The following is an 18,444-nucleotide window of genomic DNA, read 5'->3' as shown; positions in this document are numbered from 1 at the left end:
CTCAGAGTGACACAGTAAAGAAGACAGAATGGTGCCAACAATTATTTCTGAAGAGTTTCACAGTGGAAAAATGGCCAGAGGTTTTATCTGATGATGAAAATATTTTCTAGCTGTTCACTTTGATGAGAAGTGGCATTAACACCAACTTCCCAGTGCTTTCCAGCTTTGCCATAGCTACCATTTACGTTTAGCTGTCAAGGGGCTTAAAGGTCACCTCTAGACTAGAACCATGCCTTGCTGCAGGGAGCCATGTGCTTCTCCTGCTCTTCCTGTCCAGGAAGAGGGAGAACAAGAATGGTTCTTCTAACTCAGACTCTGAATGAAGCTTTTCTAAATAATGAAACATAGTTTCTCCTGTCGAGGTGGAGAGAGAAGAAAGGGATGCATATCCAAATTTTCCTTGGCGCCCACCTCCCTGCCAGGACACTCACACCTGGGAGAGCTGTTAGTGGAACATGCAGACAAAACACAGGGGTCTGAAAGCCAGCCAACATCTAAGTGCCAGAATCCACATTACAACCGCAAGGCCGGGGATCTGCTGGCCACGGAGAACAAGCGGCCCAGCAAAAGGGCTGTAGAAAAGTGATAGGCTTGGTCTGAGCACAACGACAGCAAAACCCGAATTCAAATCAAAGCACATTCTGCACGGCAATGTGTGGGAAGATGTCCCTTGCAGGATTCAAGGCAGTTACTGTTTCATTGCAAAGGGAGGAAGAAGGCCACTATTCCTTGCCGTGTAAGAAGACTACAGCCGGAGGGCTACAATCCACACCGAACCTTAGAGGGAACTACTCAAATGGGCCATGGAGCCATGCAATGGGCAGATGTTTGAGGCCCAGGAGTCTAGTCAAGATTCACTCCGAAAATATACATAGGATTTTAAATTTCTATCCAACTGACATTGAGTTGATTCCAACTCACAGTGACCCTGTTACAGGGTTTCCAAAGCTGTAAATCTTATGGGAGCAGATAGTCTTATCTGCAGGGAGACTGGGGGTTTGAACTGCCAATACAGAACAGCGTTAGCAGTCTAACCAATTTATTATGGTAGGCATGCTTAAAATTTTCACATATAGTCACCGACACTGTCATTAATAACAGCCCGAATTATTAAGACTCACTAAAAGTGCACAAGAAGCAAAACTACAGCATGTTTCTCACGTTGTGTAAAAGCGGGACAAGGCGAAGAGCGGGCTGGAATAAAAGAATGAACTTCTGTTACGCGAACGGTCAGAATTCCTGCTTGACCCTCTTTTTGGGTGGAGCAGTCAGGCTCTGTCCTAAACAAAGCATCTGTGTGTTTGAAAGTCCAGGCAGAATGTGCCGGGATCACTAATAGCTTATTATGACATGTCAGTGGTGACTTGGGGACCTTGCACCTCTTCCATTATACAACAGGAAAGCAGATGAAAAAATGCAAATCAAGATGTGCCTTTCAAGCTGCCATTAACTGATTTTCACGAAGGACTTCAGGAAATAGGAATAAACACCCTTTCTAGGCCATCTCAGAAAGACTGGGGAGTAATTTGGCAGTCTCAGTATTGGCATGGAACAGCACCCACCCACCCACCCTATCCAACCCATCCTCTCCACCTCCCCTCCAAACCCACCCCAAGCTCTTGATCTTTAAATATGCCACAAACAAAACCTTAGATGCTCTTGGAATTGCTTAATGGATTTTTGTTCCTAATAATTAAACGGGAACTTTCATATCCACTGTCTTTTATCAGGAAAGGCCATACTTCCCCCATGGACTCTCAGAACCGTCCAGAACCCACAAGTAGAGACTTTGCCTCCCTTGGCGTCAGAGCCTATGAGTGTCCTTCTCACTTGTCCTGAAGGATTAAGGATCAGTATCAAGCCAAGGTGCAGAAGAAGGTAAAATCTTATGAAGCTCTACCCAAGTGCAGAAACTGGATGTATGCGACACGGGGGTTTGAACACTTGCTCTAGAATGACGGTGCCTGGGGACCAGCCACCATCTGAAGACTTCCTCTCCGGGCGCTCTCCCCGTAAATGTTGAACGTTGCTGTCAGCGTGGTTAGCCCGAAAATAAAATCCTCTCACCGCCATCAAGAAATAGCTCCAAACTTAGCGCGTGAGCTCAAAATATTCATGATGAAATCATAATCCTATATTTATAGTCTTTTGGATGGTGTACACGATTCTGTTTCCCATGGTATTTTTCCTTGAAAGGGCCAGGCATGAGAAGCGGGCTCAGAGGACAACTGAGAAAGGCTTCGCAGCAAGGAAGTGCTGTTCACCATTGATTTGGACCGGCTGGTCCTGCGGCAATCCTCCCTCTTCCCTGGGCCCTATCCCACTATCCGCTGCTCCTCCCAGACCCCCACTCCCAGTAGGCCCCCTCCCGTGATGGCCCTGCCTTGCCATCCAGGGAAACAGCACTGGCCTTCTGAGTGGGAAGTGGAGTGGGTGCCCAAGTTTGTCCCCCTTTCTTTCTGACCCTTCCTGACCTCTAGACTTCCTCCCCATTTTCACTGAGGGAGATGGTGTGCATCTTAATGGTTGGAACTTGATGGTTCTCTTCCAGACCAGGGCTGGAGGGCCCCACACAGCAGCAGACCTGCAAAAAGCCTTTGCTCCTCACCCGGGCCGTCGTGCAGGCTGACTGGTCTTTGGGCATGGTAATCCGTGTCGATCCACGGGGCAGGGAAGAGAAAAATTTCCACTCACAGACCCCATCCGTCTTAGATATCTTATAGAAGGTCTCTCCGGACCGCACCGGGATGGGCACCATATCCTTGTGCTGCCCCTCCAGGGTCTGGCTGGGCGCGTGGAGGGTATAGCCCAGTGCATACTTGGAAGACCGCTTTCTGCGGAGACACTGGATTCTCAAGACGTTCTGAAAAGCCTTTTTAAACTCTTGACTGGAGCAGGGGTAGATGATGGGGTTGATGCAGCTGTTTAGGTAGCCGAGCCAAAATGCTATTTTAAAAACGGTTTCCGAGGGCTTGGACTCAGGGAAGAAGGAGCCTGGAAGAAAACAGAGAGATGCGCAACCATTACTTGCAAGCCAATTCATTAGGAGGGACAAACGAACCAAACATCTGCCTATTTCTTTAGAAAGTTTTCAGAGGGGGAACTGATTACAAGGATCCACATGCGGCCTCCTCCCTGGGAGATGGACGGCAGAGAAGTGGGGGAAGGGAGACTCCGGATAGGGCAAGATATGACAAAATAACAATCTGTGGATTATCAAGGGCTCATGAGGGAGAGGGGAACGGGGAGGGAGGGGGAAAAAAAGAGGACCTGATGCAGAGGGCTTAAGTGGAGAGCAAATGCTTCGAGAGTGGTTGGGGCAAAGAATGTACGGATGTGCTTTATACAATTGATGTATGTATATGCGTGGATTGTGATAAGAGTTGTATGAGCCCCTAATAAAATGTTTAAAAAAAAAAAAAGAAAGTTTTCACAGGGTCCCCCATGCGATTGAATGCTTCACATCCGGTTAAGTGACTAGCCCTGTGAGGGCAACCTGGTGGTCTGTCAGGGGCAGTGGGCCACATGGGGGGTGGGCGGGGGGCTTGTGCCAGCCCTGGGTCAGAATATCATGTTGTTGGCTGCTGTGGAACCTTAACAAAAGGGAAACACGAAATCTATGGAGTCTAAAAGGCAATGTGTTTTGAATGAATGAAAGAATAAATGAAAATCTCTTCAAATAATTCACATTGAACTTGGTTTACCTGACCATTTCTTTTTTCTGTTGATGCTGCGTATGACAGACATAGCCTAAATAGTTACGAGGTGATAATTTCTTCCCTCTTGACTATTGGAGTAGTGCGTTTTAAATGGGAACCCCAAACATACAAGATACTGCCTTTGCCAGCTTTGGGCCAGGGATTTGGAGACATTTGTCCTTGATAATACTTTTTGACATTCAAATACGCCCCTTGTTCAATATTCCTTTCTATTGTTTTGGAAGTGAAAGCGTAGGCTTAGTTTCTGTCTTGGAAATTGCATTAGTCTGGGTGCTTTAGAAAAACAAATCCACAGAAACTCATATGTATAAGAGAGAAAAGTGCACATCAAGAAAACATCCCAACCCAGTGCTGCCCAAGCCCACAAGTCCAACATAAACCCATATGTCTGACACCAATCCATTTCACAAAACAAACACTATGTTGCCGACTACAGGAGGAAAGCTGAATCAGTGAATCTCAGTGCTGGCAGGGGTCTCCACACGGCTGCTCCAGCAACCAGGGCAGCATCGGGGTAGGTCCACGTGGCTTCTCCTTGGGGATGTCTTGCAGGAAGTGAGCCTTGCCAGCTGAAGCAGGGAACTGGCTAAGGCAGTTGTACCCTGGTCCGACCATCACAAAGCAAGAGACCCGAGAACTAGAAAGGCGAGGCTCACTGAGCCATTTATCCCTCTGCCCTTCAATTAACCCCACATGTGTTTATTGACCAGGTTGGCACAATAAACTAACCACCTCAGAAATCCAGCTGGGCAATTCTACCCTGTCCTTAGGGTCACTAAATTGGAATTGACTCAATAGGAGTGAGTTAAAAATATGTATATTGTTAGGTGCCATTAAGTTAGAAATGCCCCCTGAGTTTTTCCTAGGCTTTCATCTTTATGGAGGGAAGCAGGTCTAGATCTTCCTCCAGTGGAGTGGTTGAGGGTGGGGTTTGAACTATCAACCTTTCAGTTAGCAGTCCAGCACTTAGCAATTAGCACAACTGGGATTGCTTCATATCTCCTGATGACTTCTTACTGCATGACAACGAGGGCCTCCACAGTCTCCAGTCCAATCTACCTTTCTAACAACATTGCCCTTGATCAAGCCCCACCAGGGTTGTCCCTGGGTTTGTTGGCAACCCCCTTCGCTCCCCCGCCTCCCCAGATTTTTAAAACGTAGTCTTACTGTCATATAATTCATATATCATAAATCTAATCATTCATTCATATTAAGAAGAACTTGCAATCATCCCCACAATCAGTTTCATAGCATTCTTTCTTCTACTCATTGTTGCCAGCACCCCAAGTCTCCCCAAACTCCTTATCATGCCCCTAGGTGATTATTAATCCAGTTACTGTCTTTATAGATTTGTCTAACCTGGATATCATGTACAGATACTCATAGAAAACAAAAACCAAGAAATAAACAACAACAAAACAGAAAAACCTCAATAGAGAACCAAACAGAAAATAGAAAGTGTTACATTTTAACCTAAGTAAATCTTCCACAATTTCAATTTTACAATGCCCTCTGTTTGATAGCAAGGTTATTCACATCCCTAGGTTGACGTCAGAGGGGATTCACCGAAAGTCTAATTCATGTGGGAACCTGGCAAATGGACTTTGGGCTTCTACTGTCATCCACAGCCTTCTGCAAAGTGCCAGTTCAGAATTCAAGCTCTGACTCTACCTCCTCCAGATTTGGATTTTACTATTTACAATCCTTGGATCACACAGGCTGGTGTGCTTCTTCCATGTGGCCTTAGTTGATGCCACACTTGGATGACTGCTTGTTTGAAGACAAGCCTTTAAAGACCCAGGTGCCCTTCTTTCTGATAGCTGGGCACCAACTGATTTCTTCACCACGCTGGTGATTTCTTCACCACGCTGGTGATTTCTTCACCAGCACCCATATCTTCAGTGGTCTGTTTATGACAGTGAGTATTGAGTAGGGCCAGGTCATAAGAACTAATTATTCTTAGATTGGGGCTAGAATTAAGGGTGAGTCCAAAATCCATTCATATGGTTTATATATGCCTCTGGTTCACTTTAGGGACATAATTGTCATGCTATGATAGAGAACATTATAAATCATTTCCACAAGACATAAGGTAATTATATTGACAGCATCATTAAATTAGCCAATAGTATAGAATTTAAAACACTGTTGAAAAAAGGAAATTACACATGCATAATTTTTGAAGACTGCTTGAATTGTTGATGTGCACAGATTAAACTCATAATTGAATGGGCATTATTTTCATGAACATCGAGGACTTTGAGGGCTGGGGCTGGGCAAAATTTCAACAACATTCATTCACACAGGCATAACCATGCCTGCTAGACTAATTCGTGTCATAAAAGAGCAGATAATTAAAATAGTATATAAATAGATGGTAATCCCAGACCACTATTCATTGGGCAACCTTAAAACAAGTGATCCAAACAAATGTCCATCGCTGAACTTGATTCTCTACCCCCTTCTAGCTCCACCTCTGTGTCTAAAATGTCCTCACCTATCTGCTTCACCTACTCAAATCTTATCCAATGATTTACCCAAGACAGGAACTGATTATTGGACCTCCTTATATCTTGTACAATGACTATTACACAGCAGAATCATGTACTCTTAAAGATAAAGTGATTATTTTTTCCAATTAGTCAATTTCCAAAAGAAAAAACAAAAAAAGGATTAAGGGAGTTGTCATAAATAAAAACGATAGATCCTGTGGCAGTTACATAATCTCCTGTCAACTTGAGTGAAGGGGTGGAGTCTATCCTGTCAATCAGGTCATAGCCAATAATGCCTCTGCGTGGGCATGGCCTTTCCCTAAAGATTCTGGGAACTCCTGTCTTCCTCCCTGGAGGCTGGACACACATTCTTTACCTTTCCTTTCCTGCGGTTGAGACACTCAGAGAGCTGGAGGAGACATGTGGAGACCCATGCCAGCGCCGAGATGCTTCTACTGCTACTGGACCCACAAGACCTTCTACCCACTGGTCTGTGATCTTTCTGCAGTTGGCATCATTGAAGGTGCTGTGTGAGTCTAAAGAGGAATTTAAGGACTAGTATTGACATATGGGCTAATATAGGACTTATAGACTTTATCTGGACTGGGGTGGGATGTTTCCTCAATATACAGTTGCTCTTTGAATATAAAGCTCTTTCTTATACAAAGATGATTGTCTATGATTTTTTTCTCTAGTCAACCCTGACTAAACACAGATAAAGTGATAAAGGGATCTAGAACTCCCAGTTTAGTACTGCTCATTCTCAGCTCCCCAGACTTCCAGAAGGACTTAGTAACGGTGAATTCATGAATGACAAAGTGTCCCTCCTCACTTCTTGAGGACATTTTACTTTTACTATCTTTTATGCATTCTTTACTTCCAACTCTCTGTTCTTCTACTGGTATCTGGTCACAGTTTTAGCTACGTTTGACTGAGCTACTTTAGAAGAGTCATATCATTTCTTTAGGCCTAAGGCTTCTAGGAATAGATTGGATGTATTATTTCAAATGTCTGCACAATTACCCATCAAGTTTCTGAAACCCCCTCGCATTTTATTTTATTGATTAATTTATTTTTAATTTTAGAATTAATTTCTATCTATCTATCTATCTATCTATCTATCTATCTATCTATCTATCTATCTATCACATCATTCCATATTTCAATCACATCAAGCAGAGTTGTACAATTGCTATCACGATCAGTTTCCATACATTTACATTTTTTTCTACACAGATTCCTTGTCATTGTCTCCCCTTCACCCCTGAATCCTCCACCACTGAATCCTCCTCATCCTGAAAACCTTCTTCTCCTTGCTGTCTCTATCGGTTCATCAATCCTGGGTTTCACATATCAAAAAGTGGAAAAACATACAACACAACTTCAAGAGGGTGGCCTCCAGTGACAGGACACCTCTGAGATACACCCTAATATGGATAAGCAAAACCAAACCAAACAATACAAACTAAAACCACAGGCTCTAATGACAGAGCTTTATCGATCGAAGCCAGATTTACACCGTTGACCTTCTATGCTCAACTATCCAGGACTCTGTTTAGTAAGCACTTTCCTCCCATCCCTCAATTATAGATAGAAGGAATTCTCCGGAGACTTATTTCCTATGTAATTCTACAAATGAATCTTGGGATCCCACTGTCAACTGTCGCCTCTGTACATGGAGTCTCACAATTCAGACGCTGATAATAGTCCCTCCTTCAACTTTGGATTATAATTCTCTTATCATACAATTATAGTTCAATCACATTAAGAAGAGTTATGCAATCATCACCACAATCGAATTTAGAATATTTTCTTCTTTATTGTAGTTACTGTTGTTAGCTTCGCATTTCCCCTCAACCTTCCCTGCCATGTCTTTAAGTAGTTATTATTCCAGTCACTGTCTCTATAGATTCACCTATCCTGGATTTCATATACAAAAAACATGCAAAAAATGAGGAGCTGACACCAAGGGCTCAAGTGGAAAGCAAATGTTTTGAGAATGATGAGGGCAACAAATGTACAAATGTGCTTGACAAAAAGGATATATGTATGGATTGTGATAAGAGTTGTATGAGCCCCCAATAAAATTATTTTAAAAACATGCAAAAACAAACAAAAACTCAAACCAACATGACAAAACAGAAGAAGCTCAATTGAAAACAAAGCAGGAAATATTAAAAATTGGAACAACTTTAAAATGAGTCAAAAGGGAGATCACATGATAAAGTCTTACATTTTAACCTGATTTCATCTGCCATCATGGACTTGACAGCGAATGGGGGCATGCCTCTATGTGAAGCCTACATTCTAGCAAATTCAATTTGTCTCACAGAAATCAACCACCACCACCACAAGCTATTTTCTTAGGAGACACATATTAAGTGTATCTTTAGCTTATGACCTTTTATCTTATTCTATCGTTATGAAATTATTGAATGCTTGGCTTGAGTTGGGCACTATTTGATATATAATTTCATCATCAATTACAAGATTAAAAGATTAGAATCCTATCAATATCTCAATTTCATAAATGGAGAAAATGAGATTGAATGACATTGAATAATACAGCTCAGATCACTCAGGTAGCTGGTCACTAGTAGAGCAGGGTTGAAATTAGGCAGTCAATTATATGGCCTATGCTCCTTTACAGAATCCTGGACTATATTGGAATCCATTTCTTAGGGAGGACGAAGGCACATGGAGAACGGTGAAGGGCAGAGTTGAAGGAAGATGAATTGGAAAAATACTTTTTCATACTTTATCTGAAAGGTAGAGAAAGTGGACAATGCCAACCGGACTGGCAGTTTTATGTGAATATGGTCAGTTCCACACACATACACAATTAGTCTTCATTATGATGCTGACATATTACCCAATATTTCTTCATAATGGAGGTAGCTATGTGATTCAGGGAACCCATTTCACAAAGGCCTGACTCATTGGATGTTTAATGACTATGAGAATGGATGAGTGGGTACCCAAAGCAACTTTGTCTGGAGATTTCACCACTCAGGCCAGCAGCCAAGGAGAGGAGTGTATTTCTCTAGCTTGAATAGATTCAGTTAAAAGGAAAGGAGCATTGATTTAGAATGTCAATGCTAACTAGGAATTGAGAGCCTAGTCATTTGACCCGATTCTTTCAAAAACTCTTTTTGCATTCACAGATATGAACATTTATTTTTTACTCACTTCTTTCCTATCTCTTTTATCTTCTACTCCCCACCCTAGGTCCCCTTTACTCCCGGGTCAGATGGACCCAGCCCTGAGACCCTGAGCTCTCACTCAAACCCAGCTGCTCTGATGAACCCACAATGCTAGCACTGAACACAGGCCCCCCCCTTTTTAAACAATTTATTAGGGGATCATACAACTCTTATCACAATCCATACATATACATACATCAATTGTATAAAGCACATCAATACATTCCCTGCCCCAATCATTCTCAAAGCATTTGCTCTCCACTTAAGCCCTTTGCATCAGGTCCTCTTTTTTCCCCCCTCCCTCTCCGCTCCCCCTCCCTCATGTGTCCTTGGTAATTTATACATCGTTATTTTGTCATATCTTGCCCTATCTGGAGTCTCCCTTCCCCCCCTTCTCTGCCGTCCATCTCCCAGGGAGGAGGTCACATGTGGATCCTTGTAATCAGTTCTCCCCTTTCCAACCCACTCACCCTCCACTCTCCCAGCATCGCCCCTCACACCCTTGGTCCTGAAGGTATCATCCACCCTGGATTCCCTGTGTCTCCAGTCCTCATATGTACCAGTGTACAACCTCTGCCCTATCCAGCCCTGCAAGGTAGAATTTGGATCATGGTAGTTGGGGGGAGGAAGCATCCAGGATCTGGGGGAAAGCTGTGTTCTTCATCGATACTACCTCACACCCTAATTAACCCATCTCCTCTCCTAAACCTCTCTATGAGGGGATCTCCATTGGCCGACACTTGGGCCTTGGGTCTCCACTCTGCACTTCCCCCTTCATTTAATATGGTATATATATACATATACATATATACATATACACATATATACACATACATACACACACTTATATCTTTTTTTTTTTTTTGCATGATGCCTTATACCTGGTCCCTTGGCACCTCGTGATCGCACTGGCCGGTGCGCTTCTTCCATGTGGGCTTTTTTGCTTTTGAGCTAGATGGCCGCTTGTTCACCTTCAAGCCTTTAAGACCCCAGATGCTATCTCTTTTGATAGCTGGGCACCATCAGCTTTCTTCACTACATTTGCTTATGCACCCATTTGTCTTCAGCAATCCTATCATGGAGGTGTGCAGTCAATGATATGAGTTTTTGTTCTTTGATGCCTGGTAACTGATCCCTTCGGGACCACTCGATCACACAGGCTGGTGTGTTCTTCCATGTGGACTTTGTTGCTTCTGAGCTAGATGGCCGCTTGTTTATCTTCAAGCCTTTAAGACCCCAGTCACTATCTCTTTTGATAACCGGGCACCATCAGCTTTCTTCACCACATTTACTTGTTCACCCACTTTGGCTCCAGCAGTTGTGTCGGGAGAGTGAGCATCATAGAGTTCCAATTTAATAAAAGAAAGTATTCATGCATTGAGGGAGTGTTTGAGTAGAAGGCCTCCCCTTTTATGGGCCTTTACGTGCCTAAACATTGATCTCTCCACTGAAGCATGGGTGCAAGATGAGAAAGGGAGTGGTTTAAAACCAATTTACACTGAGACTCAAGTGTCAGATAGCCGCTACTCCTAACCCTCCAGGGATATTTTTCTGGTCAACCCAAGGAGATCCTTCAATACTGACCCTTTAGACAGTGAGTGGGAGGCCACAGGCCTTCCCATAAATGACATCATTTGACTTATCTCATTAAGTGTGTGAAAGTAGCCCCGATTCCCGCCCCCCCCTGCCCCACCCTCTGAATCTATCATTCCACCAGGAACAGGTCATGGGACCCATTTTTTACACGCGGTTCTTCTCATGTAGGAGTCGTGTGAGTCCCTAAGTCCTAAGAGCCATAGTCCTAAGGGCCATAGTCTTGTGGGGTCCACCAGTCTCTATATGATCAACACACCTGGTCTTTTATATGAATTTGAGTTTTGTTCCACAATTTTCTCCCCTCCTATCCAGGACCTTCTACTGTGGTCCCGTTGAGAGAAATTGGCAGTGGTAGCCAGGTGCCATCTATTTCTTCTGGTCTCTGATGACTGAGGCTGTTCATGTGGCCCATTATTCCACGGGCATGGTTATTTCCAGATGTCTTTGCTTTTCTACAGTCTTCTTTGCTCTGGACGGGGACAGACCAATAGTTGTACCTCAGAGGTCTCCTCACAGGCTTTTAAGACCTCACCAAAAGATGGTTTAGAACCCTATCTTTGTGAACCGTGTGACGTCAAGTGACCTTGGTATCCCTCAAGACGATCTACCCAGGTAAAGGATGGCCACTACAGTCCCCGTCTGTCTAGATAGTTATAGCAAAGACTATAAGGCTGAGGAGCAATCATACAACTTGTTTGTAGCCCAGTCAAGACCGGGCCCACACTCTCCTTTATTTCACCTGGTTCTACGCCCGATCTTTGTGTGCTGTTTTGCAACTCCACACTGGCATGAGGAGTAATCACATACTGGGCAATGGGTTCCAGTTTTCCCAGAGTGACAATAGGATTTTCAGAGCTTGTGAGAAAGAAGAGGGAGATTACCACCATCTGTCACCACATTATCTACAAAGCTGTGATATGTTGTTCCAATTCTGGTATAAGCAGGTGGCTGTCATAGAAGGGCTTGTCTGCAGTCTCACATTCTGAAAACTGTAGAGTAAATGGCTTCAGTTAAAAATGCGGACTCCAAAGGAGAAACTAATGTTATGCGACCATGAGAAAAATAATCTCTAATTGTCTCTCGTTGTTCAAATGGTGGTTTCTTTATAGACTGTCTTCCCTGGTATAAAATCAATGAATGGAGGAAGAAATCACACTTTCACAAAAAGAGCTGGCCTGTTTGGCAAATCCAGGCCAGACCAGGCAGGAAACCATTCGTCTGAGCTATCTGGGGGGATCGCGGAGTCACCCTTGGGCAGTTCTTAGTCAGTCAGGAGTCTTTTAGTTACCTTCCTAGAAGGGTAGCCAGCGATTTCTTAGAATGCTGGCCACATCAAACGCGCGCAGAAACCCAAGGACTATGTCTGCATTTCAAGGGTTTATCTATTGCCTTTGAGAGCATTGGCTGGTTCTAATTTATAGAGACCCTGTGGGATGGAGTAGAATGGCCCTGTAGGGTTTCAAAGGCTCTAAATCTTTCTAGAAGCAGACGGTAGCTTCTTTCTCCACTGGGGTGGCTGGAGGGTTCAACCTGCTGATCTGCTGGTTAGCTCCTGAGTGCTTAACCACTGTGCCACCAAGGTTCCTAACAAGAGTTGCTTCCCCCTTTTCTTTTGTAAGTAGCATTGTATTGGTTGTTTTGAGATCAGTACAGAGACATGATGAACAATTTGTTCTTTTCTAAATTCCAGTGGCTTTCTGGCTTTAAATTTGGAGGTAATATGTGAAAAGAGGTAATCAACTATCATTACTTTCAAATGTTGAGAATCTGTTACATCTTAAGTCCCACAAATTCATAATTTAATGTCACACCCCCACACACTCAAATGTTCAACCCATCACAGCATATAACAAAGTTACCAGGAAAACTGGACTACCATGACCAATAGTGTTACAAATGCACATAGTTCTGACAAGAAAGCCTTGATCACAATGGTTTCAGACACAACTCTGCTAAAAGCAATCAAAGATGGAAACAAAATTTTAAATGTTAAAGTTACGCAAATACATGACAGTGACTCCAAATTAGGGATATAAAAACTACCGCTCCTCATCCCATGAAATGTTATACTGACACCCCAGACAGTCAAATCTTCTCACAATTCAACACACCACTCCTTCCTGGCTGTACCAAAAAATAAAATCCAATGAATGATTAGATGTCTTTAAAAAAAGCACCCACACTTTAAAAAAGGGGATGATGTGGAATTTCCTCCTTCTTAAAAAACGTTCCATAGCAAAATGTGAAGAAATTAGATGGTGCCCAGCTATCATACAAAATAGCATCTAAGATCTTCAAGGCTTGTTTCCAAACAAGCAGCCATCTAAGTGAGATGTCAATCAAGTCCACGTGAAAGGAGCACACCAACATCAGTCACCAAAGGGTTGAAAATCAAACAATCCGAAGTTGAAGGAGGGACTAGTATCAGAAACTTAATTGCGAGAATCCAGTTAGAAGAAGGCGATGGATGACAGTGAAAGCCCAAGATACATTTGTGGGAACTACATAGGAAATAAGATTCCAGTGATCTCTCTGTACCCATGTGTTAGTATGGGTAAACTAGGGAAACAAATCCACAGACACTCATAGCTTATAAGGGAGACTTTTATATAAAGGGTAAGTAAGTTTACATTAAGAAAACATCCCAACCCAGTGTCGTCCATGCCGATAAGTCCAACATCAATCTACAACGTCCTCCTCAATCTCACAAAACATACACAACGATGCCGACTGCAGGAGGAAAGCCAAATCAGTGAATGTGTAAGCATCTCGGCACTAGCAGGGGTTTCCTTGTGGCTGCTCCAACACCCAGAGCTGCATCAGGGGAGGTCCATGTGGCTTCTCCTCAGAGATGTCTCACAGGAAGTGAGCCTTGCCAGCTGAAGCAGGGAACTGGCTAAGGCAGCCACACCCTAGTCCGACCATCAGAAAGCAAGAAACCCGAGAACTCGAAAGGTGAAGCTCACTGAGTCATTTATCCCTCCACCCTTCAATGAGATCCACATGTGTTTATCGGCCAGGTTGGCACAATAAACTGTAACTATTCAACCCATAATAGAGGGATGGGAGGAAAGTGTTACTAAACTGATTGCATTGGAGAGATGACAGTAGATCAAAGGGACAGACCTGACTTGAATGGTTAAAACCCTGTCAGTCAATCCTCCTTCTGATGCATGTTGGGCCTGATCTGGTTTTCATAATTTTCTGTATTTTTTTGTTTGTTCATATTGGGGTTTATCTCAGATGTGCTATGTCATTGGGACTCTCCATCGTTAGTTTTTGTTAGATAATTTTTGTTTCTCAGTATATGAAACCCAGTATTGATGAAACTATGGGGACAGCAAGTAGAATAAGAGTTCTTGGGGGTGGCGGGCGGGGTAAAAAGGAGCCGATGACAAGGCGTTCAGGAAGGAAAAGTATGGTTTGAACCTAAGTGTGGGAGCAATTGTACCCTACTGCTTGATATGATTGAACTACAGAATGATATGCTGCTGTCTGTATTAATTCCCAATACAATGGTTTTGAAAAAAGAAGTTCCTAGAGCTACTACAAAATAGTTGATAAAAACATTCCTCTGGCTTTTATAAGAAGGGAGATAACAGGTCCCACTGACAGAACACAGGAGGTAAACATGAATCAGACTTGGCTTCTTTTCTCCTGCCTCATCAGAGGCTGGGCTCTCCTGAGTTTTCGTTCTTCGTTTTCAGCAGGTAAATCTTTAGTCTCTTGGCAGCGACTTCAGCCTGCGTTCTCTTTGCTCCCCTGTTCCTTTGGCTTGCACATCTTGCTTTCTTTTTTGGCCTCGCCTCCCCTTTTGCAGTTGCAGGTTTCGCTTACAACCTCGCTGATCTCCTCTCAGGTTCCTCTTTCACCACCCCTGCTGACCTTCCTGAGCTGACCTTCCTTTGGGGCATTGTGGCTGTGTGGAGGGCACTTGCCTTATGCCCACAGACCTGGGGGCACCACAAGGGTTGTCAAATCTGGGTTGCCTGGCTGCTGCAGCTCTGCCCACCACCTGAACTCAGAGGTCTTTATGTTCTATCAGGATTTTGCAGTGCTTGGGGACACATGAATGGGTAAACTGGCTTCCCTACTATTGAGATAAAAGTTTACTTTTGGCTTGGGTACCTCACTCATTCCTGATATCCTGAAGTGCACAGCAAACTTACAAACAAGGCAGGTAGATGCTACCTCAGGGAATCCATGTCTGCTCTTGGCTTTTCTGGAGATTGAAATCACACCTCCCTTGTCCAGTGCCCCCAAGGAACACAGTCTGGCTGTCCAGTGGAGAACATTCTTAACCCGAGTCTTTTCTGAATTTTGAGGCAGAGTTGAGTCGTGGTCAAGGTGAGAAGAGGTTGTTGGAGATCTTTCTGAAAAGGTGCAGTCAGAGGGGGGAAGCGACTTCAAAAGACAAATGCTTATGCCAATCTCTGTCCCTTTAAATGTTGTGGCGATGGTGTGGAGGATGGGGCATATCGTAATTTTACCAGGGACGGGGACACACTGCCTCGGTTGGCTCAGAGAGTGTTGTTTCTGCTTTGTAAGCGGACTTTCTAGCCCTGATGAAGAGCCACTGCCGCTTCGAAGTCAGGGTTGGGTGGAGTCACTCCAGAAGACATGCGCGCAGGACTCGTGTTCCTGTAACCAGGAGCTAGAATACTCTTCTTCAGGATCTGCCTGACTGGACAAATGGAGAAACAGGGGTTTCTTCATGTGTCTGAGTTACTTAAAGTAAAACTCTTCAAGTGCCTCCTGTCACTGGTTAACAGGCACTCAGCAACATTTCTCCTCTCTCTTTCTGAATGCGAATGTTCAGGCAAAATGCTGACAGTAAGAGGTGGCAAGGTGTGACCTGGGCATGCTCGATGCACTGTGGGCATTTCCCCTAGGAGAGCTTCTTGTGTTTCCTCTTCCTGTTGGTCCAAATAACGCACTCTTAAAAGTTAACAAGATTGATTTTTCTTTATTTAATGAGAGAGTATTTCATGCAGGAAAGAGGTAGCAATTAAGCCGTAATGGTTTTAGTGCTATTTCCTTAAAAGAGGATCTTCTTTTACAAACCAGCTTATTCTCCAAACTTGGTTTCTTTTCTTAAGGTCACCGTTGTGTCCCCAACCCCCAACCCACTGCCTTTGAGTTGGTTCCAACTCATTTCGACCTACTAAGGGTTTCCACGACTGTCACTCTCCATAGGAGCAGATAACCTCATCTTTCTTCCAAGTAGCTCGTAGTAGGTTTGAACGGCTGATCTTGCTGTTAGCAGCCCAACACCTAACTAAAAGCACCACCAGGGCTCCTCGTGTATCATTAGGGAGAAAGATGTGGCAGGTAGCTTCCATAAAGATCATAGCCTTGGTGTTCGATTCGGTCCTGCAGAGTTATGAATTGGAATAGACTTGATAACATAGTAGCATGGCTGGTAACCAAAAGATCAGTGGTTCTAATCCACAAACCTCTCTTCACGAAGAAGATGTGCCAGTCTGTGTCTGTAAAGATTACAGCCTTGGAAACCCTAAAGGGAAGTTCTACATTGTCTTCTTGGATTGCTATAAGCTGAAATCATCTAGATCTCATTTGAGCAGCAATCAATAAACACATGACTTCTTAGCATTCATTAATATCTCCCTCAGTCAGTAACACAATGGTTAACGGAGTCAATGTGTTTATTGAATCAATGGATGGTATTTGTTGATGGATGACAAAAATTCCTGCTTCAGATAGATAACCCCCTCAGGGCCAACAATGAGAGTAGAGATACCAGGAGGATTAGTGGAGGGTACAGGGAGAGAGGGGAATAGATCACAATGATCAACCTATAAGCCCCTCCCAAGGGGAAGATAATGGAAAAGTGGGTGAGAGGCAATGGAGGATGATGTAAGATATGAAAATAATAATCTATAACTTATCAAGGGTTTGTGAGGGAGGGCAGATGGGGGAGGGAGGGGGAAGAAATGGGGAGCTGATATCAGGGGCTCAAGTGGGAAGAGAATGCTTTGAAAATGATGATGGCAACATATGTGCAAATGTGCTTGACACAATGGATGAATGTATGGATTGTGATAAGAGATGTAAGAGCCCCCAATAAAAGTATTAAAAAAATTCCTGCTTCAATTACCCACAGCAGTAAATATACTTTTAACTGTAGAAATAGGGCCTATCTTACCTCACATTCTAAACTTTATTTTCTCTATGTTTGAGACACTCATATTTACATGGAAACAATACTGGTCTCCAAATAGTTTTATATACAAAATTTCAGGCACTTCATAAAATTATTACTTCCAGTACTTATAAAGACACTTTATGGGGTCCCCTATGACAGGAAGACACTTGTAATTAAATGCGATAGTCATCAGCAGACTTGCATGTTTGTGTGATGCATCTCCACCAATCCCAGAACAGTAACTTCAGCTCCAAACCAAGTCTTCTAAAAAGAAAGCAAGAATTTTCAGGATGACTCCCCTTGGTATTCAGTTCAGTGGTGCAGGCAGGCTCAACCCCTGATTCTTGCCATTAAAGACTTGGGCTAGTTGGATAGTACTTATGTGGTAAAAGGTGGGCAGGGGAGCAAATGACTGCATTTTTGGTTCCCTACATGGAAATGACATACTAGGTTCTCTCACTGCCATGACCACTGGGAAATCCAGAGGCATGTCCCCTGTCATTTGTAGCCAACCTCCAGGAGCGCTGTCTAGCTCTGTTTCAGGTAAGAATATCAACAGGGTCTTATCTCCATTCCCTGCCCTTGCATACTCCCCTGCCTAGATGAAGCAAAAGGTGATGGTTTTATGTGGATTCTATATATATCTCAAAAGCGTTGTAGATAAGGAGACATCTCAACTGCAACAGACCAGCAGAGTGCCTGACCTCCATCAATAGTGGAGGTATTCAATCATGAAAGATATGCACAGCTGTTCTAATGGCTCCTGAATGTAGAGTAGATGACACACATAGAAGAAATGATAAGCTAAAAAGAAAATTTTACAGGAACAAGTGAATACTGCATATTTAAAAATCAAGAATGGTTTGCATCAGGATTGGACCAATTCACCACACTTATTCATAATGTATGCTTAGAAAGTAATCAGAGAAGCTCACTATATGAAAAAGAATGTGGCATCAGGATTAGAGGCAGGATTATTAACAACCTGTGATATGCAGATGCTTGCTTCAACCTTGTTTGTTGAAAGTGATGAGGTCTTGAAGTACTTGCAGATGAAGATTAAGGACTGCAGGATTACAACTCAATGTAAAGAAATCCAAAATTTTCACAACTGAACCAACGCCATGATAAATAGATGAAAGAAGCAAAGAATGAAGTTGTAAGATTTCATTCTGCTCAGATCCACAATGTTCATGGGAGCAGCAGTCAAGAAATCAAACCAAATATTGCAAGGGGGCAAATCGGCTGTACAAGACTTCTTTAAAGTA

At 43.4% G+C, this 18,444-nt stretch overlaps 1 protein-coding gene across 1 annotated transcript in view; it reads right to left on the bottom strand.

The window, feature by feature from the left end:
* Positions 1-2,476: 2,476 nt before the first annotated feature.
* The window catches only part of ADRA1A (adrenoceptor alpha 1A), a 111,938-nt gene continuing 95,970 nt past the window's right edge, over positions 2,477-18,444 (bottom strand). The window contains exon 2 of the mRNA XM_075555711.1: positions 2,477-2,994. Within this exon, the coding sequence (XP_075411826.1) occupies positions 2,477-2,994 (518 nt within the window). The remainder of the gene's footprint in view (positions 2,995-18,444) is intronic.

Source organism: Tenrec ecaudatus, chromosome 8 (genome assembly GCF_050624435.1).
Source record: "Tenrec ecaudatus isolate mTenEca1 chromosome 8, mTenEca1.hap1, whole genome shotgun sequence".
Classification (NCBI taxonomy): domain Eukaryota; kingdom Metazoa; phylum Chordata; class Mammalia; order Afrosoricida; family Tenrecidae; genus Tenrec; species Tenrec ecaudatus.
Note: the sequence above shows the minus strand (reverse complement) of the source record. Positions and strands in the feature narration are given on the sequence as shown.